Source organism: Neofelis nebulosa, chromosome 4 (genome assembly GCF_028018385.1).
Source record: "Neofelis nebulosa isolate mNeoNeb1 chromosome 4, mNeoNeb1.pri, whole genome shotgun sequence".
Taxonomy (NCBI): domain Eukaryota; kingdom Metazoa; phylum Chordata; class Mammalia; order Carnivora; family Felidae; genus Neofelis; species Neofelis nebulosa.
In genome coordinates, this window is record NC_080785.1 from 56,550,420 (window position 1) to 56,576,563 (window position 26,144).

At 35.8% G+C, this 26,144-nt stretch overlaps 1 protein-coding gene across 1 annotated transcript in view; it reads right to left on the minus strand.

Annotated features, from left to right (window-relative positions):
- Positions 1-26,144, minus strand: part of ABCB5 (ATP binding cassette subfamily B member 5) — a 139,424-nt gene that overhangs the window by 92,126 nt on the left and 21,154 nt on the right. The window contains exons 2-7 of the mRNA XM_058724866.1: positions 23,813-23,885; positions 21,531-21,585; positions 19,547-19,697; positions 16,091-16,145; positions 1,376-1,567; positions 1,119-1,290 (exon numbers count right to left, since the gene is read on the minus strand). Of these exons, the coding sequence (XP_058580849.1) occupies positions 1,119-1,290; positions 1,376-1,567; positions 16,091-16,145; positions 19,547-19,697; positions 21,531-21,585; positions 23,813-23,865 (678 nt within the window). The 5' untranslated portion in view covers positions 23,866-23,885. The remainder of the gene's footprint in view (positions 1-1,118; positions 1,291-1,375; positions 1,568-16,090; positions 16,146-19,546; positions 19,698-21,530; positions 21,586-23,812; positions 23,886-26,144) is intronic.

The window sequence follows — 26,144 nt, forward strand, 5'->3', positions numbered from 1 at the left end:
GATGAAGATTTTGACAAGGGTTACAAGGTCAATCCTAAAAGCCATACTAAATAAAGATTTCTTGTCTAAACACTGAAGTCTATCAAGAAATCATTCAACTATAGAATATTTTTATTGCTGAAAATTCTTGTTTGATTGGATCTGTATATTGCTACCAAATAAACTCTGAATTTTATGACTTTGATTTCCATAAAGAACAATTGGCTTTGCAAAATTAAAAACCCCATCTATCCCTAAGAATACACGGTGCCTCCAATCTAGGAGATGGATATATACATTGGTCGAATTGTCAGGCTTGATTTAGAGAAAGATATTAGGGACATATTTGTTGCTTTTGGACTTCACAAAGAGCATTGCTTTCAAATACAGGCTATACATGGATTAATATCTTGTGCTATGCTCACACCAGCACTAGAAATATAATTTAACATGAAAATGCATAATTTATTTTAAAAATTGTATCAGATTTATATAGTACATAAAAGTAGACATTAAGCAGACATTTTCAATGTAATTCAAGTCTTATAAAAATATGAACTTGAAATGGCTGACATAAAAAAATGTTTACAGTTTTAGCAGTTTCTTATTCTGTTTTAATGAAATGAATTGCACACATTTATCTGGAAATTTAGAACACATAAGGCTCTTCCAAAATCCAATGTATAATGGCGTAATTCTTTATCCATGCTATCATTTGAAGTTGCACTAGGCTACCAAATGAAGAGGAATGCTTTTGTTTTGTTTTGTTTTGTTTTGTAAGTAGGCTCCACACCCCATGCATAGTCCAATGTGGGGCTTCAACTCACGACCCTGAGATCAAGACCTGAGCTGAGATCAAGAGTCAGACACTCAACCAATTGAGCCACCCAGGTTCCCGAAGAGGAATGTTTTTTAATGTTAGTAACCTCTTTAATGTTAGTAACTAACCTCATTGTAGCCAAATAACTTGAAGACAAAAGGGTGATTAATAGTGAACAAAATCAAAAGTATTTGTGATGCATAACATCCCTATTTTTAGACATAGGAAGTGAATAGAAATGACTTTTTTGACAAACTTGATAAAAAACCTAGTTCATATTCTTGCTTCCAGTCAACACTGCATTAGCCATCTTGCCTACCCTAGAAAACATGGCTGCTGAAGCAATTATAAGAGGTGATGTGGAGAGAGTCACCACGGTGAGTTTCCAGCCCTTGACCAAACCAATCGCCAGGCCAATAGAAAAAGTAGACATGTTTTGAAACAACAGAGCAATCTTGTCTCCAATACCATCATTGATTTTGTTGATGTCACTGAAACAAATAAATAAATGCATTTAAGTCATTGATATATCATATATGGAAACAAAGTTGATATACTACAAATCCATCCTCTTACTCAGTCATACGAGTGTTAAGTTCACCAATGTCACAACCATCAAACCAGCTCATGTCCTGTGCCAAAATTGAATGGAAAAACTGTTTTCGAATTCTTTTGGTCTGTCGTGCTGCAGTCATAACCCAAAAGGAAATCTGCATGTAGCCAAAAACCAAGGCAGCAACTCCAATTCCAATATAATATAGGGTCAACCTGAAAAAAGATTATTGGAAACATTAGTGAGACTCAAGTACAGTTTTTTCCCTTTGTTATCAACAACAACAACAAAAGAAATCTACCATAATATTTGATTGAGAGAATTTGTGCTTTAGCCTATAAAATAACTAAAAATAAACCTCCATAAGAAGAAATAAAATACACTGAATATAAAAATTTAGGTTTCCCTAGTCTAGAATATGTCTTTCTTACATTACTAGTAGAAATTAGTATTTTAAAACATTTGTTATTTATATCTTCTTTCGTAATTTTTAAAATTTTCATTTGAAAAGTTACATTGACATAATTAAGATAGTTGTATGTGGAACAGGTGGATAAAGAAATGAAAGTAGTCAAAAAACAGTGTATAAAATATTTTATATATATATATATATATATATATTATTATTAAATATAAAATTCAACTTCAGGAATTTACCATAAAATTCAACTTCAGGAATTTATCATAAGGAAATATATAAAAAAGGTTAATCTAGATGGATGGTCATGTTAGCATTAACAACAATAAAGAAAAGTTGAAAACGATCTAGCACTAGACCAAATAAATGCAGTCATTTAAAAAATGTATACTGGGTACCTTCTGTATGTGAGGTTTTAGAGATATAGTCATGAGCAAGATGATAAGGCCCTATTCATGAAAAATTTACATTCTGGTGGGAGGAGACAGACAATACACATAGAAAAATAATTTCAGGTGGTTCTATGAGGGAAATAAACAGGGTGATAAGTCACAGACTAACGAATGGGTAAAGGTGAGTCGGGAGAGCTGGTGCAAATAGAGTGGTTAAGAAAACATTTTTTGAGGAAGTGATATTAGAGCTGGGATACAAAAGGTAAAATGGAGCCACACATAAAAATAGCAAGAAGAGTGTATTCTAGGGAAAAGAAGAACAATAAGGTCTGAGGCAGAAAAAAGCTTAGCATGTTCCAGGAATAAAAGAACTCCAAAGTGGTATGAAATGATTAGGCCAGAGAATTTAGCAAATATTGTAGGGTGACCATGGTGCATTGCACAAATTTTATTTTAAGAGAAGAAGTAGACCATTGGAGGATCTAAGCATGGGATGACCTTATCAGTTCAACTTTTAAAAAGATCAGCTGGACCCTCTATGGAGAATGAATGGAAATGAATGCAATGGAAGCAGGCAGTTTAGTTAGGAGGGTATTGCAATGGCCAACGTGAGAAGGATAGGGCCTTGGATAAAGATGCAGCTTAAGTATAAAGAAGTGGAAAGATTCTAGTTATATTTTTGAAATACAACAAACTGGAATTGCCAATGTATTGGATGCGAGGAATGTAGGAAGGGGAGAAATTAAGGATAACTACTTAGATTTTGATTTGAGCAACTGGGTGAAAGGTGTGCCATGTACAGCCATTGATGGCTGGGGATGGAACAGATCTGTAGGAGATATCAAGGGTTTTGATTTAGATATTTTAAGACTGAGATGCTTAGTAAACATCAAAGTGGAGATCAAGTAAGAAGCTGAAAATGAGAGTTAGGAGTACTTGGAACAGGGTCTAGGCTAGAGATGTAAATTTGAAAGGCATTAGCTTACAAGTGGTAATTAAAGGATTGACTGAGACCACCCACAGAGGGAGAGAGAGAAAGTGTGTGTGTGCACGAGTTAAATGCAGATAAAAAAGATAAGAGGACCAAGGAATGAGCTCAGGTACTCTCCAAACATGGTAGTTTGGGGTGAAGAGAAAGAACCTGCAAAGAAAGCTGAGGAGTGGCCAAGGAGGTAGGTGGAAAGCCAGGAAAGTGAAGTACTAAGGAAAACAGAGAGAAACATTCAACTGATCCCCATTATTCCCAGATTCTGTGTTGGCAAATCTGTGTGCTCACTAAGGCTTATTTTTAACCCTGAAATGAATACTCAGATGTTTTCATTGTTACTCATGGACATGCATAGAGTGCCAAAAAATTTGAGTTGCTCAACAAAGATGATCCCAGCTGAAGTTGAACAAGGCAACACTCTGCCTGCTTGTTTTAGTTCTCACATTGTAAACAAGTATCATTTTTTGTGGCATATGTAGTACCACGTTTTTCTAATTTTTGTATTTTTTCTCGATGATTTCACTATTTAAAATGACTCTTAAGCAGCATGCTGAAGGGCTATCTAGTGTTTCTAAGTGTAAGAAGGCTGTGGTGTGTCCTATGGAGAAAATATATGTGTTAGATAAGTGTCGGGAGGTTCCGGAAGATGGCGGCGTAGGAGGACGCTGGGCTCACCGCGTGTCCTGCTGATCACTTAGATTCCACCTACACCTGCCTAAAGAACCCAGAAAACTGCCAGAGGATTAGCAGAACGGAGTCTCCGGAGCCAAGCGCAGACGAGAGGTCCACGGAAGAGGGTAGGAAGGGCGGGGAGGCGGTGCGCGCTCCACGGACTGGCGGGAGGGAGCCGGGGCGGAGGGGCGGCTCGCCGGCCAAGCTGAGCCCCCGAGTCTGGCTGGCAAAAGCGGAGGGGCCGGACGGACTGTGTTCCGACAGCAAGCGCGACTTAGCGTCTGGGAGGTCATAAGTTAACAGCTCTGCTCAGAAAGCGGGAAGGCTGGAGGACAAAGGGAGGGAGAGCTGCTGAGGCTCTGGACGGCAGAGCTCAGCTTGGCGGGGAACAAAGGCGCTCGCCAGCGCCATCTCCCCCGCCCATCCCCCAGCCAAAATCCCAAAGAGAACCAGTTCCTGCCAGGGAACTTGCTCGCTCCGCGCAAACACCCAACTCTGTGCTTCTGCGGAGCCAAACCTCCGGCAGCGGATCTGACTCCCTCCCGCTGCCACAGGGCCCCTCCTGAAGTGGATCACCTAAGGAGAAGCGAGCTAAGCCTGCCCCTCCCGCCCCCGTGCACCTTGCCTACCCACCCCAGCTAATACGCCAGATCCCCAGCACCACAAGCCTGGCAGTGTGCAAGTAGACCAGACGGGCCACACCACCCCACAGTGAATCCCGCCCCTAGGAGAGGGGAAGAGAAGGCACACACCAGTCTGACTGTGGCCCCAGCGGTGGGCTGGGGGCAGACATCAGGTCGGACTGCGGCCCCGCCCACCAACTCCAGTTATACACCACAGCACGGGGGAAGGGCCCTGCAGGTCCTCACCGCTCCAGGGACTATCCAAAATGACCAAACGGAAGAATTCCCCTCAGAAGAATCTCCAGGAAATAACAACAGCTAATGAACTGATCAAAAAGGATTTAAATAATATAACAGAAAGTGAATTTAGAATAATAGTCATAAAATTAATCGCTGGGCTTGAAAACAGTATACAGGACAGCAGAGAATCTCTTGCGACAGAGATCAAGGGACTAAGGAACAGTCACGAGGAGCTGAAAAACGCTTTAAACGAAATGCAAAACAAAATGGAAACCACGACGGCTCGGATTGAAGAGGCAGAGGAGAGAATAGGTGAACTAGAAGATAAAGTTATGGAGAAGGAGGAAGCTGAAAGAAAGAGAGATAAAAAAATCCAGGAGTATGAGGGGAAAATTAGAGAACTAAGTGATACACTGAAAAGAAATAATATACGCATAATTGGTATCCCAGAGGAGGAAGAGAGAGGGAAAGGTGCTGAAGGGGCACTTGAAGAAATTATAGCTGAGAACTTCCCTGAACTGGGGAAGGAAAAAGGCATTGAAATCCAAGAGGCACAGAGAACTCCCTTCAGACGTAACTTGAATCGATCTTCTGCACGACATATCATAGTGAAACTGGCAAAATACAAGGATAAAGAGAAAATTCTGAAAGCAGCAAGGGATAAACGTGCCCTCACATATAAAGGGAGACCTATAAGACTCGTGACTGATCTCTCCTTTGAAACTTGGCAGGCCAGAAAGGCTTGGCACGATATCTTCAGTGTGCTAAACAGAAAAAATATGCAGCCGAGAATCCTTTATCCAGCAAGTCTGTCATTTAGAATAGAAGGAGAGATAAAGGTCTTCCCAAACAAACAAAAACTGAAGGAATTTGTCACCACGAAACCAGCCCTACAAGAGATCCTAAGGGGGATCCTGTGAGACAAAGTACCAGAGACATCACTACAAGCATAAAACATACAGACATCACAATGACTCTAAACCCGTATCTTTCTATAATAACACTGAATGTAAATGGATTAAATGCGCCAACCAAAAGACATAGGGTATCAGAATGGATAAAAAAACAAGACCCATCTATTTGCTGTCTACAAGAGACTCATTTGAGATCTGAGGACACCTTTAGATTGAGAGTGAGGGGATGGAGAACTATTTATCATGCTACTGGAAGCCAAAAGAAAGCTGGAGTAGCCATACTTATATCAGACAAACTAGACTTTAAGTTAAAGGCTGTAACAAGAGATGAAGAAGGGCATTATATAATAATTACAGGGTCTATCCATCAGGAAGAGCTAACAATTATAAATGTCTATGCGCCAAATACTGGAGCCCCCAGATATATAAAACAGTTACTCATAAACATAAGCAACCTTATTGATAAGAATGTGGTCATTGCAGGGGACTTTAACACCCCACTTACAGAAATGGATAGATCATCTAGACACACAGTCAATAAAGAAACAAGGGCCCTGAATGATACATTGGATCAGATGGACTTGACAGATATATTTAGAACTCTGCATCCCAAAGCAACAGAATATACTTTCTTCTCGAGTGCACATGGAACATTCTCCAAGATAGATCATATACTGGGTCACAAAACAGCCCTTCATAAGTTTACAGGAATTGAAATTATACCATGCATACTTTCAGACCACAATGCTATGAAGCTTGAAATCAACCACAGGAAAAAGTCTGGAAAACCTCCAAAAGCGTGGAGGTTAAAGAACACCCTACTAACGAATGAGTGGGTCAACCAGGCAATTAGAGAAGAAATTAAAAAATATATGGAAACAAACGAAAATGAAAATACAACAATCCAAATGCTTTGGGACGCAGCGAAGGCAGTCCTGAGAGGAAAATATATTGCAATCCAGGCCTATCTCAAGAAACAAGAAAAATCCCAAATACAAAATCTAACAGCACACCTAAAGGAAATAGAAGCAAAACAGCAAAGGCAGCCTAAACCCAGCAGAAGAAGAGAAATCATAAAGATCAGAGCAGAAATAAACAATATAGAATCTAAAAAAACTGTAGAGCAGATCAACGAAACCAAGAGTTGGTTTTTTGAAAAAATAAACAAAATTGACAAACCTCTAGCCAGGCTTCTCAAAAAGAAAAGGGAGATGACCCAAATAGATAAAATCATGAATGAAAATGGAAATATTACAACCAATCCCTCAGAGATACAAACAATTATCAGGGAATACTATGAAAAATTATATGCCAACAAATTGGACAACCTTGAAGAAATGGACAAATTCCTAAACACCCACACTCTTCCAAAACTCAATCAGGAGGAAATAGAAAGCTTGAACAGACCCATAACCAGCGAAGAAATTGAATCGGTTATCAAAAATCTCCCAACAAATAAGAGTCCAGGACCAGATGGCTTCCCAGGGGAGTTCTACCAGACGTTTAAAGCAGAGATAATACCTATCCTTCTCAAGCTATTCCAAGAAATAGAAAGGGAAGGAAAACTTCCAGACTCATTCTATGAAGCCAGTATTACTTTGATTCCTAAACCAGACAGAGACCCAGTAAAAAAAGAGAACTACAGGCCAATATCCCTGATGAATATGGATGCAAAAATTCTCAATAAGATACTAGCAAATCGAATTCAACGGCATATAAAAAGAATTATTCACCATGATCAAGTGGGATTCATTCCTGGGATGCAGGGCTGGTTCAACATTCGCAAATCGATCAACGTGATACATCACATTAACAAAAAAAAAGAGAAGAACCATATGATCCTGTCAATCGATGCAGAAAAGGCCTTTGACAAAATCCAGCACCCTTTCTTAATAAAAACCCTTGAGAAAGTCGGGATAGAAGGAACATACTTAAAGATCATAAAAGCCATTTATGAAAAGCCCACAGCTAACATCATCCTCAATGGGGAAAAACTGAGAGCTTTTTCCCTGAGATCAGGAACACGACAGGGATGCCCACTCTCACCGCTGCTGTTTAATATAGTGCTGGAAGTTCTAGCATCAGCAATCAGACAACAAAAGGAAATCAAAGGCATCCAAATTGGCAAAGATGAAGTCAAGCTTTCGCTTTTTGCAGATGACATGATATTATACATGGAAAATCCGATAGACTCCACCAAAAGTCTGCTAGAACTGATACATGAATTCAGCAAAGTTGCAGGATACAAAATCAATGTACAGAAATCAGTTGCATTCTTATACACTAACAATGAAGCAACAGAAAGACAAATAAAGAAACTGATCCCATTCACAATTGCACCAAGAAGCATAAAATACCTAGGAATAAATCTAACCAAAGATGTAAAAGATCTGTATGCTGAAAACTATAGAAAGCTTATGCAGGTAATTGAAGAAGATATAAAGAAATGGAAAGACATTCCCTGCTCATGGATTGGAAGAATAAATATTGTCAAAATGTCAATACTACCCAAAGCTATCTACACATTCAATGCAATCCCAATCAAAATTGCACCAGCATTCTTCTCGAAACTAGAACAAGCAATCCTAAAATTCATATGGAACCACAAAAGGCCCCGAATAGCCAAAGTAATTTTGAAGAAGAAGACCAAAGCAGGAGGCATCACAATCCCAGACTTTAGCCTCTACTACAAAGCTGTCATCATCAAGACAGCATGGTATTGGCATAAAAACAGACACGTAGACCAATGGAATCGAATAGAAACCCCAGAACTAGACCCACAAACGTATGGCCAACTCATCTTTGACAAAGCAGGAAAGAACATCCAATGGAAAAAAGACAGTCTCTTTAACAAATGGTGCTGGGAGAACTGGACAGCAACATGCAGAAGGTTGAAACTAGACCACTTTCTCACACCATTCACAAAAATAAACTCAAAATGGATAAAGGACCTGAATGTGAGACAGGAAACCATCAAAACCTTAGAGGAGAAAGCAGGAAAAGACCTCTCTGACCTCAGCCGTAGCAATCTCTTACTCGGCACATCCCCAAAGGCAAGGGAATTAAAAGCAAAAGTGAATTACTGGGACCTTATGAAGATAAAAAGCTTCTGCACAGCAAAGGAAACAACCAACAAAACTAAAAGGCAACCAACGGAATGGGAAAAGATATTTGCAAATGACACATCGGACAAAGGGCTAGTATCCAAAATCTATAAAGAGCTCATCAAACTCCACACCCGAAAAACAAATAACCCAGTGAAGAAATGGGCAGAAAACATGAATAGACACTTCTCTAAAGAAGACATCCGGATGGCCAACAGGCACATGAAAAGATGTTCAACGTCGCTCCTCATCAGGGAAATACAAATCAAAACCACACTCAGATACCACCTCACGCCAGTCAGAGTGGCCAAAATGAAGAAATCAGGAGACTATAGATGCTGGAGAGGATGTGGAGAGACGGGAACCCTCTTGCACTGTTGGTGGGAATGCAAATTGGTGCAGCCACTCTGGAAAGCAGTGTGGAGGTTCCTCAGAAAATTAAAAATAGACCTACCCTATGACCCAGCAATAGCACTGCTAGGAATTTATCCAAGGGATACAGGAGTACTGATGCATAGGGGCACTTGTACCCCAATGTTTATAGCAGCACTCTCAACAATAGCCAAATTATGGAAAGAGCCTAAATGTCCATCAACTGATGAATGGATAAAGAAATTGTGGTTTATATACACAATGGAATACTACGTGGCAATGAGAAAAAATGAAATATGGCCTTTTGTAGCAACGTGGATGGAACTGGAGAGTGTGATGCTAAGTGAAATAAGCCATACAGAGAAAGACAGATACCATATGGTTTCACTCTTATGTGGATCCTAAGAAACGTAACAGAAACACATGGGGGAGGGGAAGGGAAAAAAAAAAAAAAGAGGTTAGAGTGGGAGAGAGCCAAAGCATAAGAGACTGTTAAAAACTGAGAACAAACTGAGGGTTGATGGGGGGTGGGAGGGAGGGCAGGGTGGGTGATGGGTATTGAGGAGGGCACCTTTTGGGATGAGCACTGGGTGTTGTATGGAAACCAATTTGACAGTAAATTTCATATATTAAAAAATAAATAAATAAAAAAAAAATAAAGAGAAAATCTTAAAAGCAAAAAAAAAAAAAAAAAAAAAAAAAAAGATAAGTGTCGTGTAGGCGTGAGTTATAGTGCTATTGACTATCAGTTCAATATTAATGAGTCAACAATATATATTAGATAAGATGTCTTTAAATGTTAATACACACAAAATGAGGTTATGTGTTGACTGATGAAAATGTTGTGACCAGAGGCTCACAGGAACTTAATTAACCCTGTGTTTAACCTAGGAACAACAGTTTAATATTTCTAATTCAGTATTCGTGACAACTTTAATAAAACAAAAATATTGCAAATAAACAGAACTGGATGTTTTCTAATGAGAGGCTTTATAAGGACAGCATAAAACACTAGAGGTTTAATAAAAATCACCTTACTGATTTTTTTTAATGTTGTGGGGAAAATGTTTATAATATTATAAGTAAAAATGGGTTGTAAAAACAAATGAGAAGAAGAAATGCAAGATCTGCACACTGGAAATTATAAAACATTGTTTGGAAAAATTAAAGATCTAAAAAAATTGAGAGGTAATCCATGTTCATGGATTAGAAGACTCAAAAATGTTTTCAAGGTGACAATATCCCCAAACTGATTTATGCAATCCAACTGATCAATGCAATCCCTCTCAAAAATCCCAGTAGGCTATTTGGCAGAAATTGGCAAGATGATCCTAAAATGTATGTAGAAATGAAGAGAACTCAGAAGAGCCAAAATGATTTTTAAAAGGAACAAAGTTGGAGGACTTACATTTCCTGATTTTATTTATTTATTTGTTTGTTTGTTTATTTATCCATTCATTCTCTAAAACTATACTAATCAAAACAGTGTGATACTAGCATAAGAACAAACATATCAATAAATGCAACAAAACTGACAGAACAGAAACCTTTACATTTGGACAGCTGATTTTTAGCAAAGGTGCCAAGGAAATTGAGAAAGGAGAATAGATAAATTTTTCAAGGACTTAGTGCTTGGGACAAATGGATATAGTCACATGCAGAAAAGTTAGAATCTTACCTCATAACAGTCACAAAAATAAACTGAAAATGGACCATAGACCTAAGTATAAAAGCTAAAATATTCAAAGTCCTAGAAGAAAACGTAGGAGAATATCTTCAAGATCTTGGGTTAGGCAAAGAATTCTCAAATCCAAAGGCACAATCCATAAAAGAAAAAAACCTGATAAATTTTACCTCATCATCAAAACTTAAAATTTTTGTGTTTCAAAAGAAACCTTTAATAAAATGAAAAGGCTAGCCATAAACTGGAAGAAAAAACTTGCCAATCATACATATGACAAAAAACTTGTATCCCAGAACTTATAAAATAGAACTCTCATAATTCAATAATAAGAAAAGGCACAATTAAAAATAGTCTAAATATTTGAACATTTAACCAAAGAAAATATATGAATGCTTAAAATGTATTGAAAAAAACTTCTCATTATTAGTCACTAGAGAAATGCAAGTTAAAGCCACAATATGATACCACTTGACACCTATTACCAAGACTATAATAAAAAAGACAGACAATAAACAAATGTTGACAAGGATATGGAGAAATTGGAATCCATATACATTGTTGGTGAAAAAGCAAAATGGTGTAGCCAGTTTGGAAATGGTTTGGCAGTTTCTTTAAAAGCTAAACATAAACTTACCATATGACCCAGCAATTCCACCTAGGTAACCACCCAAGAGAAATAAAAACATATATACACACAAAGATAACTATACTGATGTTAATAGAAGCATTATTTTTAAAATAGTAAAAAACCAGAAACAATCTAAGCGCCCATCACCTGGTAAATAGATAAAAAAAAAAAAAAATGTGTACCCCTGAAATGGATTACTACTAAGCAATAAAAAGGAATAAACTACTAATACATGTTACAACATGGATGAAACTCAAAAACACTATGCTGGCTCAGTGGGTTAAGCATTTGACTTTGGCTCAGGTCATGATCTCATGGCTTGTGAGTTCGAGCCCTGCGTGGAGCTCTGTGCTGACAGCTCAGAGCCTGGAGCTTGCTTCAGATTCTGTCTCTGGCTCTCTCTGGCTGTCCCCTGCTTGTTCTCTGTCTCTCTCTCTCTCAAAAATAAATAAACATTAAAAAAAATAAACAAAATGAAGTGTGTATTATAGATAAGTGCCCTGGAATGACTCAAGCCTTTTTTTTTTTTTTTAATGACACAGAATCCTGCGTCTCCATCTCCCTCTACCCCCCACCCCCTGCTTATGCACTGTCACCCTCCCTCTCTCTTTCTCTCTCTCAAATATAAATAAACATTAAAAAAAACACTATGCTAATAAATAAAAGAAGCCAGGTGCCCTACATATTATGTTTCCATGCACATGAAATGTCCTAAATGTAAATCTTTAGAGATAGAGAGCAGATAAGTGGTTGGCTGAGGCTGGGTGTGGGAATGCAGACTGACTGTAAGGGAGGGATCTTTACAGAATGATGGAAGTGTTCTAAAAATAGATTGTCATGATGGTTGCACAACTCTGTCAGTTTACTAAAAATCATTGAAGTGTACAGTTAAAACCGGTGAGTTTTATGATAAGTAAATTATGCCTCAAAGCTATTAAAATCATATAAACAGTATAATTCTAATTATATTAAAATTATGTATGTGTACTCATACATGTAAAAAGATTATAATAATAAAAACAAAACTAATGTTTATTATTCATTAGTGGCAGGATTATAAGTGATTTAATTTTCTTCGTGCATTTTTTCTTTTCATGTTATGTACAATGAAAATATTAAGCATTTAATCAGAAAAGGTAATTAAAATAATTTTTACAGAAGCACTGATTCACTTTTTAATAGGCTTTTCCTTAAGAACAAAGAAAATAACACATTCAATTTATTGCAAATTGAAGATACTATAGTTATTACCTCTCATTTATCTAGTAATCAAACTTCCAAACTACCTGGGACCCAGAAGAAGAAGCCCCAGTAGTCCCAAAGTCCAGGTACTTTATTTTGCACCAGTAAATGAAACTACCTTCATGGTCTAAGTCTTCTGATTCAAAACCACATGCAAATTAAGGCTGATTTAATAGCTTCATTTATTGAGCATTTATTTTGTGTTAAATATTATGTCAGGCCCTTGACATATCTGAGTATCATTGAATCTTCAGGAAGTATTAATATTTCATTTTGCATATGAAGAAACTGAAGCTTACAGAAGCTCCCCAACAGGTTCCATAGTTAAACTGGTTAAAAATCCATCACCTTAATCCTGAACCCATGATATGAATCCTGAATATATGATCTGAATCACTCTAGCAATATTTCTGAGGAGAAAGCATTCTCAAATAGATTCAGGAAACCCTGTATACCTAGTGTCATTCTTCCTTGGAAACATGTGAACATATCAAGAAATCAAAAACTAAAGATATTAACTTTGTTCAATGCAGGATGTCTCAGACCGATTAACTATGAATACTCACCTCCTTTTAAAATGTACCACATATTAACAGTCCCATTTTACACAATTTAGGAATTATTCTAGGTCCTTACTTGATGCAGCAGAATTTGCTATCTACTTAATCTATCAGCCAATATCCGGTTTGATCTTCCTTCTAAATAAGAGAACCTTCATTTTATTTGAAGTGGCAATATGCCCAGCTAAAATGGATGTGGTCCTATGACTAGAACAAAGACAGAAGGATGCTGAGTCCCTAATGCCTTTTGAACCATATTTCATCCTTAGACTACCAACTTTCAGATATTTACATGTAAGAGAAATAAATTTCTATCATGGTTAAACAACTATTACCATGGGTTTTACATTAAATGCAACTGAAGTAAATCTAACAGAGCCTTGGTAATCTAGTTTGCCCCTTCATTTTCAAGTAGATTATGAAAGATATATTAGAAGTAGCAAAAAGGAGGGAACAACTTGCTTAAAAGTTCATACAGAATTAATTAATTAACCCTTGACAGACGAGGGGGCATCATATTTACCATCAATCATCTTGGGACTATTTAATCATTATGATTTGGACTCGACAAGAAAATATTCAATTATTTTCAGAATATTTGGTAAATAAAATAAGGATACAGGCTGAACATCAAAAACATTAAACTTATATAAAGCTATGAGTCATTATCTGTAGATAATAACATAGGTAGAATAAAATTGTTTGGTTCCTGATGATTATAGCTGAAAGAAGTATTTTTACCTTATCCTCATCCAAAAAAGAGGATATAAAGTAATGATTCTCAGAAATGTGTTCATCAAAACATTAGTTCCACAGGATGTTACTAGATGTTTGGGGAAAAATGGGTTTTATAGTCAAATAGTAATAACTGGCAATAAATGGAGCTTTACTACACTTATCTGTCCTATGTATATCCAAAAGGAGGTTGTCATATGATATTGTCAAAATCAGTTTGACCATGAAATCTTTTCTCTTCATGTATCTCAAATATCCCAAAACAGAACACTGGTTTGAGGAACAATAGCATAACAAATACAACAGATCAAAAATGTTAAGAATGTTTCTTTATAAATTTCAAAGTCTTTTAATAACTGTATGCAGACATATCTCTTCATTTTATTCTCCCTTTTATTATCTGTTCTTTAAATGGATGCTACTATTTTTCAAAATTCCAAAATTCTTTGTAAAAAGCTCAAACCTCATCATTATACATCAGAACCTCAGTTTAATACTGTAAGAATAGAATTCAGTAAAAGGCAATACACTGGATCTCAACAAGGAATTTTCAAAAGACCCACTATAAAGAAATTTTATGTAAGAGTTGCTAAAAAACAGAATCAACATTCAAAGAGAGTTCAGGCTGCAGCAAAGTACAACTGGAGGGGGTGCCATTTACACTGCATGCTGTCCAATACAACTTATTGTGTCAAAGAAAATATTCCATATCTGTGATAGACAAGATGACACCAGCCAAATGTGGCTATTGAACACTTGAACTGTGACTGAAAATGAGGAACTAAATATGTAATTTTATTCAATTTTAATTAATTCAAATTCAAATAGGCATATGTAGCTGTGGCTAACATATTGGAAAGGGCAGGTCAAGGATTATGGCCCAGAGAGTTTCACTGCAATGTGATAGGTGTCCCTTGTGTTGTGCAACATGTAGGATTCACTTTTGGGAGTAAAATGAGGGATCACTTAGGTCCGTAGCAAAAACTCTCATAATTTTAGTGAGACACTACTAAGTCCATTGAATATACTCAATAAACAGCTTCGCTTTAACAAAGTCAACACATAACAGAGGAAATGATACCATTTAATATATAAAACACAAAAACTGAATGCCCTTATAAATTATTTACTTCAGACTTTACAATTTTTAGTTTGAATACAACATCACCATAATAGTCTCAATAATTAGTCTCCAAAATTAGTCAATAAAACTTTACTGTTATTGTTTTTAAAATTATTTCATTATTTGAGCAGCTGGGTGGCTCAGTTGATTAAGTGTCATACTCCTGATTTTGGCTCAGGTCATGATCTCATGGTTCGTGAGTTCAAGTCCTGCGTTGGGCTCTGTGTTGACAGCATGGAGCCTGCTTGGGATTCTCTCTCTCTCTCTCTCTCTCTCTCTCTCTCTCTCTCTCTCTCTGCCCCTCCCCCACTTACACTCTCTCTCTTTCTCCCTCTCAAAATAAATAAACATTTAAACAATTATTTTACTATTTTTAGTATTTGTTGCACATGATTTTTGGTGTTTAAGGTTTACAGAAGTAGCATTTTTCTCTAAGATTTGTAAGGAAAGTAATTTGAAAAAAAGAAAAAAATAAGTTCTTTAGTCTTTAGGATATGTACCTTCAGTTCTAGAAGGCAAAATTTGTCTAAAAATACAAATCTCAAAATGAATTTTCTACTGATGACAATTCTGTCAAATACAATTTAAGGCTTATGAACTTAGTGACTTTCAAATAGAAGAAAAATTATATAATAACTCTATTTTGTATATCCAATGAAAGAAAAGGACACATTTATGGAGTGTGCCTGGGTGGCTCAGTTTGTTGAGCGTCTGACTTAGTCTCAGGTCATGATATCGTGGTTTGTGGGTTCAAGCCCTGCATTGGGATCCCTGCTGATGGCACGGAGCCTGGAGCCTGCTTCGGATTCTGTGTCTCCCTCTTTTCCCACCCCTCTCTCACGCACAGTCTGTCTGTCTCTCTCTTTCAAAAATAAATAAATATTAAAAAAAAAGAAAAGGACACATTTGCTTTAATCACTTATATGTAATATTAATGATGAAACCTTAGTTTTTTTCTTGTAAGTACTGAATAAAGCAGCGTGCAATAAACATGATACTGATATTTTACATTACTTACACAGTAACACATTAACATTACTTACACAGTAATATCTTCATTCAGCTTCTCTTGAGACTGAGTACAATTCTGGTGATTTGCTGTAACACAGTTTTTTAAATTATGAAGGCAATTAATTTATAATTGGCCACACTGTTTCATACATAGCCCTCCAAATGAAATATAATGCACCCTCAAGAAAATGGACTTAATATCTTATGGTTTATGATCATCTTAACTTTCTATTCTTTAACCTAAAGTTTGAAACTATTATTGCTCCTCTCAAAAAGAATTCGTGCAATGTGAAAAATTGTAAGGAAATATTAACTATGTATCTCATATCTGGAAAAAATTCTTTAGGACATCTCTGATTCCAACAAAAGTTGTGTAAGTAATAGTAATAGAATTCATCTTTCCTGCTGAGATTATGCATTTAGAATTCAGTTTGAGATATCCCAGGGAATAATTTAGAAAGTCCAAGAAAAGCAGGAACACATGTGAAAAATTCTAGAAGTAACAGTCATGGTAAAAATTTAAGTGAAGCTCATTGAAATATGTTGGGTGAAACAAGGATAGCAACATAATAAAACAGTATTTAAAATAATCTTTGGATTATAAATTTTATATGTAAACTCTTCTAAGAGTTTTTTTTTTAAGTTTATTTATTTGAGAGAGAGAGAGAGAGAGAGAAGGGAAAATGAGCAGAAGAGGGACAGGGAGAGAATCCCATGGGATTCACAACACAGGGCTCGATTCCACGACCATGAAATCATGACCTGAGCCGAAATCAAAAGTCAGATGCCCAAAATATTGAGCCACCCAGGCGCCTCTACATGTACACTTTTCTATACATCTTCTGGTAAAAAATACACCATACATTAATTATTATATCAAGGTTGTGATTTCACAAACAGCACAAAACAGTGGTCAATATCCACTATCCACTATCATAATTTTCTTTCTTAAAACTTTTTCAATAAACATTTGAAATGAATTCTAGACATCTCATCTGTTCATCTTTTACATAACTGCACCATCATCACATATGATAATGTCTATGATCTTTATATGCGAACAATAATCTTTTCCTTATTCCATTTATGGAATTATGGTAAGAAAACATTTTAAAGAAATTTATTCCACATATTAGAATTAATACAGAAGTACTAAACTCTAGTGGAAAGTTTTAATGAAATTAACTGAGCTAATTAAGAGAATAAACATTTTTCGTAAAAATGGTACCTAAAATCACATAAAAATGGCATATTCTCATTTTGGAGATTATAGTAATAGAGGTAGCATATGCAAAAGTTAAGTGCTGGCACAAAAATGGGCCCTTGATCAGTGACAGTTATTATTCATATTTTCATTTGTTGGAGCAAATAATCCTCTTCTACATTTCTCCAGAAAATCAATGTTAAGTTGAAGGTATATAATTTAATGTCCTCACTTCTCTTTAATAATATGTTGTACCAATAGTATCCATGTATTTATCTAAACCTTTACCAAACCTCTTTTGGTATGGTTTGGTAAACGTTCACCACATTTGACAAACAACACAATGAAATTTAAAAAATCTGGAGAAGGCCTAACCAAAATCAAAAGTCAAAATTCAAAGCAATATCAGTAGTTATGTTCTGCCCATCCTGTCTAAAGCTGGTAAGAGAATCAATTATAGAGTAGCTCTAACAAAATGAATATTCCTAAGCATATTGGCTTAGGTTGCTAGATTGTTCCTTCCCTCCTTCTTTCCTTCACTCATTCATTTGGAGAGAGACACAGTTGGCAGTCAATAAATATTTACTCAGTGAATTGGTGGCTTCATTTGTTTAACAAACAGAATAGCATCCTTAATTTAGCTTCTATCATTAAAATACTAAAAATTAACTGTGTAGACAGGAGATCATCACATGAAAAGACAAAGAAGTGGAAGCAATGGCTTTATCCTGCTCAAACAAGACTAGGACACTTAAAAGATTAGCCTTTAGGTGGAAAACAAGAGGATATATGTTAGTATTTAAATTTAAATAGGACAGAGAGGGGAAGTACAGTATATAAAGCTAGGCTTATGTCTAAAAGACAGTCCAAGTTTTAATGACACATTTATCTCAGTTATAATAAACTGCTACAAGGATGCTTCTTATCGTATAATTTGTGGAAAACATAAAATCAGGGAATTACTAATATTTTTAATATCCTTCAGATTAAAAAAAAAGGCTATGGATACTATGTCAGTGCATAAAATTACTGGATTTACCTCTAAAGAATGTTACCTTGAAGAACACGACCCTGAAATAGGATACTACAAAGGTAATGATACATGAAAGACATCTATAACTATGGGAAATATAAAAACACCTTTTCCCCTATGCCTGATTATTAGATTTCCCTCCTATCTTTATTCAGGGTATTTGTCTCTAGTATCGTAATTTTCTGCATGCTCATTTTGGCTTCCTTGCTGCATTATGTTCTACAATCCCATGCATGTCTATATACTATTAATGAAACTTGAAGCAGTTATCTGAGAGATTTTGTCACTTTTGATTTCTTCTTTTTAAAGTGTGTATTATGGGGGTTCCTGGGTGGCTCAGTCAGTTAAGCGTCTGACTTCACCTGAGGTCATGATTTCATGGCTAGTGAGTTTGAGCCCCCTGTCAGGCTCTGTGCTGACAGCTCAGAGCCTGGAGCTTGCTTCAGATTCCATGTCTCTGGCTCTTTCTGCCTGTCCCCTGCTCATGCTTTCCCTCCTCTCTCTCTCTCTCGAAAATAAATAAACATTAAAAAAATAATAAAGTGTGTATTATAAATAAGTGCCCTGAAATGGCTCAAGCCTTTGATTAAATCACGATATGATGATCACTTTTGGTAGGAAATTATTTAATTTCCTGGAGAGACAAGTTGAGGTACACTCAGTCTCAGATGATTTTTTTTTTTTGAGAGAGAAAGCAAGTGAGGGAGAGGGGCAGAGGGAGAGAGACAGAATCTCAAGCAGGCTCCACGCTCAGCACAAAGCCTGACTTGGGGCTCGATCCCATGACCCTGGAATCATGGCCTAAGCCGAAATCAAGAGTTGGGTGCTCAACCAACTGAACCACCCAGGTGCCCCTCAGATGATTTTTATATACTATGAACGGAAATGGCTTTTGGACTTGAACTGCAACAATGGTTCTCTTCTGGGTCTTCAGCCTGCTGGCCCACCTGGCAGATTTTGTATATATCAGCTTCCATAATGGCATGAACCAATTCCTTAACAAAAATTTCTTTCTCTTTCTTTCTATAAATATATACACATGCACTCACATCCTTTTGGTTCTGTTTCTTTGACAAATACTAATACAGACTTTGGTTCTTTAGTCCCTGGCAATATGGAAGAATAAAGACTTATATACATATCATGTAGATATTGTTTGACAATATACAAATCTGTATTATGAGCTCTCTGTTTGTTTTATTTAATGCTTTTGAGTCCCCAGAAACATAGAAAAGTAAATACTGTGCTCACTTGTATTGGTTTTGACTAGACATCCACTAATAAGGTTATCACTCATTTCTCCTAAAATCAGTGACATTACAGGAAGACAGGCTCCGTTTACCAGTGATGCCAGTAATCCCAGGATCATGAGTGTGATGTCCAGTCTGTCAGCAAAGCGAAACTGAGGAAAACAAAACATAGTAGCATTACAGCTATAAAAAACAAAAATAAAACCAACCTACAGTTTTTGCCATCAAGTAAATGTTATTTCATAAATTAAGAGACTCAATAAATGTGTAAAATCATGGAAAAGTATTTTATATATAAAATTAAAAAAAGGATCCCTGATATTAATGATTTACAATGTATTTTGAAGAAGTTGTTGCTGGTTGTTGAAGAAGTTGCTATAAAGTAGCTCTATCTCTAAAATAAACATTTAAAAGATTTTTTAAAAATTAAAAAAATAAAGTAGCAAAATCTGTACAAATTATGCATCTATGACACAGGTCAGATAGATGTGGGTATGAATCAGAAACTTCCTTCCATTTGGTTGATTCTAAAATAAAATAATATATTTTGAAACACTGCAATGACAATATCTTGGCTTATGGACAGTTGAACTTCAAACTTTCAATTCGTTAGGTTTATCAACATCATAGCAATGATAAAAGTAAGTGCAGTGAATGGTAACCATGTGGTAAAAATTAGTTCACCAAATATAATAAATTATATTTTTCATTCTTATTTAAATTCCTTTGATTTTTTTTCTAGCTGGGGCAGTATCTATTCTATAAACTTATTTATAATAATAATTTGTAAGTCTGTTTGGAATAAGAAAAAGATAATTGAAAAAGAGAAGAAAGAAATCATTGAAAGCGAAATACTGAATGCTTTATATTCTATTCTATAGCAGATCCCAACAATGCTATTCCAAAACAAAAACATGAACAAAACTTGAAAATATGGATTATTTACCTTACTGAGAGGTCAAGATAAAATGTATAGTGGTACTGAAATGAAATTAGATTTGTATAAAAGAGGAACTTACTACATATTTTATGAGTGGAGACTGAAAAAATTTAATGTATTACCATTTATTCATATGATAGCTAATAAATATTTATGGAGTAACTGCCACAGTATTGTACTTGGTACTACAGATGATAAGAGGGCATCTGGGGGCGCCTGGGTGGCGCAGTCGGTTAAGCGTCCTACTTCAGCCAGGTCACGATCTCACGGTCCGTGAGTTGGAGCCCCGCGTCAGGCTCTGGGCTGATGGCTCGGAGCCTGGAGCCTGTTTCCGATTCTGTGTCTCCCTCTCTCTTTGCCCCTCCCCCATTCATGCTCTGTCTCTCTCTGTCCCAAAAATAAATAAAAAACATTGAAAAAAAAATTAAAAAAAAAAAAAAAAGAGGGCATCTGTTCATCCACCTTCCTCCATAACAGTGTGTTATGTCTTTGATAAAGTTTGTCATGTTCTGCTACTTCCCAGGTGTTTTAGAATTTGACTTTTGAAAAAGCAGGTACTGTTTTGTGTGAATTTCTAATGATACTGATAGCCAGAATGACATACAGATTAGAGTAGGTAGAGGAATTGTTTTGGGAACACATTCCTGAAAATGGTCCTTGAACATAATCCTAAAGACATATGCTAACATACTTTTTTTAGGTATATGTTTTGTAAAATATTTACATAATTATTTTTTATTTAAAAGAATTTACATACTTTGAAAATAACCAAGCGACTTTTATCAATGTATGCATCACACACACTTTTTTTTTTTTTTTTTTGCAAAATTGGGATCATTGTGTAAATACTGTGCTTTTTTTCTTATCCCTTATTATGGAAACGTTGGGTTAATTATATTTTTTCCTATGAGAGGTAATATTTTAATTACTTATAAAATTACCCTTCTTCCCCCCACAATAGATGTGAACTATCAATCATTTTAAGCACTACTAACAATTCCTTAAAATTGTATGATATATGTACTTTTTAACTGATTTCACTTACTATCTCAATAGGTCCAACAATTTGTTTTCTTACTTTGGAGAGTTCTTGTAGTTTTCTGGAAAATAAATGTTGAAGATGGAAAGGTTACAATGTAAATATAACTGCAGATTTTTCCAGTTAAAATTGTTCCTAACTATCAAATCTTACTCTTGATAGCAAATCCGCATCAACAATGAAATTTTAAAAACATGCTTAAGGATATACAGTACAAGGTTTTTATCATAATCGATGGGAAAACTAAGTTGTCACTGGCTATGTCTACATTAGTTAGGATAACAAGTGAAGGCAAACCTCTGGAATAGAAATTTTTTAATTGCGGTTAGTTAAGTACATTCATATGGTGCTCCCATCACCACCATCCATCCACAGAACTTTTATCTTGAAAAACTGACTCTATACCCATTAAACAGTAATTCCCCTTCTTCTCTCTTGGCCCTAGCTTCTGGCAACTACCATTCTATTTTCTCTCTCTATGAATCTGACTACCTTAGGTGCCTCATGTAAGTAGGACTATATAGTATCTTGTTCTTTTCTGTAGGGTTTATTCACCCTATTCTGTAGGGTTAAATACCTTCAATGTTTATCTATGTTGCAGCACATGTCAGAATTTTTCTCCTTTTTAAGGCTGATTACTATTCCATTGTATGTATATAACATATTTTATTTATCCATCCATCCACTCATCAGTCAATGAACACTTTCAGAGTGCTTCTACTCTTTGCCTACTATGAATAATGCTGCTATGAATATGGGTATACAAGTATCTTTTCAAATCCCCACTTTCAATTCTTTTGGGTAAATAACTAAGATCAAAATTGCTGGATCACATGATTATTTTTAATTTTTTGAGGAACCATCATACTGTTTTCCATAGCAGCTGCACTATTTTATATTCCTATCAACCATGCACAAGGATTTTCTACATACTCACCAATACTTGCTATGTTATATTTTGTTTTTTAATTATTATTTTTAATAGCATACATCTTAATGGGTATAAGGTGGTAGATTGGAATTTTTAAGATTTGTAACAAGAGGAAATGTAAGCTTTTAATGAAAGAAGTACTATTAAGTATGCATTAAATAAGTATAACATGAATTTTGTCCCCCACTGAAAATTTCCTTTCTTAGCTCACATTTCAAGTCCAGATGAAAACTATAGGTTTTATTCATTGCTTTCACAGAAATCTGTCAATTAAAGACACATACACATACAACATTCTTATACATTAAAGGAAGACTAGAGGGCAACATTAAGTTTTCGAAAAAAGACATCACAGAAGGATGAACTTCTGACTCTCCTCTCCAGCTTTGTAACATAGCTCCATCAGCTTTGATAAATGTCAAGTCACTTAATTTTATTCCCTCTGAGGTTAAAAATTCATTTAAATACTGGGCCATTTTGTTCTGAGATGTTTCACAGATGACAACAAGTGCTTTAAGATTGTAAAGCCCTTCCTTTACCTCAAATGCTGATTTGAAAGTTTTTATTTTATTATTTAAGTAATCTCTACCTCCAACATGGGGTTCAAAGTCATGACTCTGAGATCAAGAGTGGCATGCTCCTCTTGACTGAGCCAGCCATGAACTCCCCACATCCCCCCAACAAATGCTGATTTTAGCTAAGACTCAGTAAGCTCAGTTTTCAAATTTGTTTCAGGGAAATATTTCTGTCTTTCGTTGACCTTCATGAAAAGCCTCTGAAGGAGGGTTTGGGTGGTCTTTTGAAAGTCTCTTTTCTACCAGAATTTAAAGCAGAAAATAGTACATGAGGAGATATGGTGGGAACTGCCTTTCTGGCTATTTGTAGCCCTGCATTAAGGAAACAAGCTATCAAAAGAGGTCCTCTTGACTTTTACAGCTTATACATCTAAATGTAACGCCATTATTATAATAAAAGTGAAACAAATAGACTTTAAGCTATTTCAATTTTAAATCTGTAAATTAATGGATTATAGGTATAGGAAATTTTTCTAACATACAAACATACATAAACACACAGATATCTATTCAGTGAAAAAATAATCAGAATCCAGTATTTTCCTGCATTAAATGTACCACATGGACTGAAGGATCCCTAGAGAACTGAATTGAAAATATTCAGGTATTTCTTCTCTTGTATTGGTAAGCTACAAGAAATTCACTGATTATGTTGAATTCCAGCACAAAAATAGCACTGCTATTTTTGGAAAAAATTACAAACATTTTTGCTATAGCTTTGAAAAGGATAAAGCATATCTGAAATTGCAGAAGGCTTTCAGTAGAATCTAGACAAAGCTTACCCGTTTCTCAGACAATTTTCTTGCATCTCTTCAGCTCTTTCAGAATTTGCCATCTTTTCACAATTTAATTCTTCTGAAATATTAATAAATATATCATGACCATGCATTCTTTACACCCCTAACAGCTTCTGAAAAAGTATGATGCTGAGTTTCACCCTGCCGTCCCACTCTGCACCCTAATTGAAGTATCTGGTTAGGTAGCTCATTTATTCACATTTTATCATTGAATTTACAGTTTTGCTGCTTTATTCTCAGCTTAGATTTGAAGCTAATAAAAATTCTAGAAATGAAATAAAAGGAAAGCCAGATCCTGTGCACAATGCATGTTTTTTCAGGACACTGGATTGTATTCCTACACTGCCACTGATTTGATTGTAATTCATGACACTTTTAAATGTATCTCATGTTTAGTTTTCTCTATAAAAAGTTGATGAAACAGGGGGCACCTGGATGGCTCAGTCAGTTAAGCAACTGACTGGATTTCTGCTTAGGTCATGGTCTCACATTTCATGAGATGGAGCCCCGCGTTGGGCTCTGCTGACTGCATGGAGCTTGCCTGGGATTCTCTCTCTCCCTCTCTCTCTCTGCTCCTCCCCCACTAGCACTCTTTCTCTCAAAATAAATAAACATTTTTTAAAAAGTTGAGGCAACAGTTTCTGTTAGCCAGCAGTTTGAAATTTGTTTTTAATGTTTATCTTTGAGAGAGAGAGAGAGAGAGAGAGAGAGAGAGAGAGAGAGAGATTGGGAGGGAGGGAGGGAGAGAGAGCGTGCGCAAGCCAGGGTAGGGGCAGAGACAGAGAAGGAGACACAGATGCCAAAGCAGGCTCCAGGCTCTGAGCTGTCAGCACAGAGCCGGATGCAGGGCTCAAACTCATGAATCGTGAGATCATAACCTGGGCTAAAGTCTGCCTCTTAGCCAACTGAGCCAGCTAGGCACCCATATTAGCCACCAGTTTGAAGGAATACAGTATCTAATTTACCAAATATAAGCAAGTTAGAGCTTCTCTCATGTACAGTTATCAAAAAATTAGAATATTTTGAAAACCCATTCATCATTAAAATTATATTAAGAATAATGTATACTTCCTTGGGATGACACTTCAGAATCTTAGCCTGTCTTAAGATTGGAATTATGTACATAAATTTTCATTTCATTGCAAATGTAGAGATATTTTGACTGAATCTTGTTAGGAAATATACCATATTACCTATATTGAGATAATTATAAATAGTATGGATTTAAATTGTAGAGTAGAGTTACTAATGAAATATTACCCAAGTGTCTGAAAAAAGCAAACAAACAAACAGTACCGTTTTTAATAGTAAGCTTCTCCATGAAGGAATAAGGCTCAATGAGTCAATTTTTAGTGGCTGATAAATAAAGCATGATATGAATACATTGGCATACTTTTCCTTTTTCATAAATCAATGGTCATAATTTCACATAAGAAATATTTACAACTGCCATACTTGACTTTACATTATCTCCAGTTATTTGACATATATGTAAGGGAAATAATAAAATAGACTCTACCAATCATTTGAATTTTACGGAAGTTAACAGCTATACTAAAAACCTTACAAATTCATAAAAAGAAATCAAAACAATTTGGGCTTACCTCAGTGAATGCATGATCCGTTCATTTAAACCAAAATTGTGTGTGGTTTCTCTCCTCAGCAAATACCTAAGTGTACTCTTAAACTGTGCTTTACTAAGCTTATTTTCTGATCATGCTGTAATATCTGATTATGACAATGGTGACTTTCCAGGTAAAGCACACAATGTTCTTCATGCCATACTGCACATGGGAAACAAAGTGAGCAAAAAACACCCCCACTGAGCCAAAGAAATAATTTTTAAAGATCTGTAGTGTCTTTAATTTTCTTTTTTGCTTTTCTCAAATCTATATCATGTTCACTGACACATTCTTATATTACAATTCTTAGTTACCCTATTAGATTGTATTTCTTTAATTACTCCTTCATAAATTCCTTGAAAAAGGTGTTAAGATTGCATTATGTATCAGCTGCTAGTTTATAGAACTAAAAACATATGTTCCCTTCTCCTGAAGAACTCACATGCCCCCCTCCACTTTTTTCTCTATACTATGTCCTTGCTGCTCAGTGTGGTCCCAAGACCAGTAGCATCTGCAACACGTGGGGCTTTACTAGACATGCAGAATTAATTTTTTTAAATTATGGCAGAATATACATAAAACTTAATATTTTAACCATGTTTAAGTTACCATTCGGTGGCATTAAATACATACACAATGTGCAAGCATCACCAGTACAGAAATTTTTTATAATGTCAAACTGAAACTCTGTACCC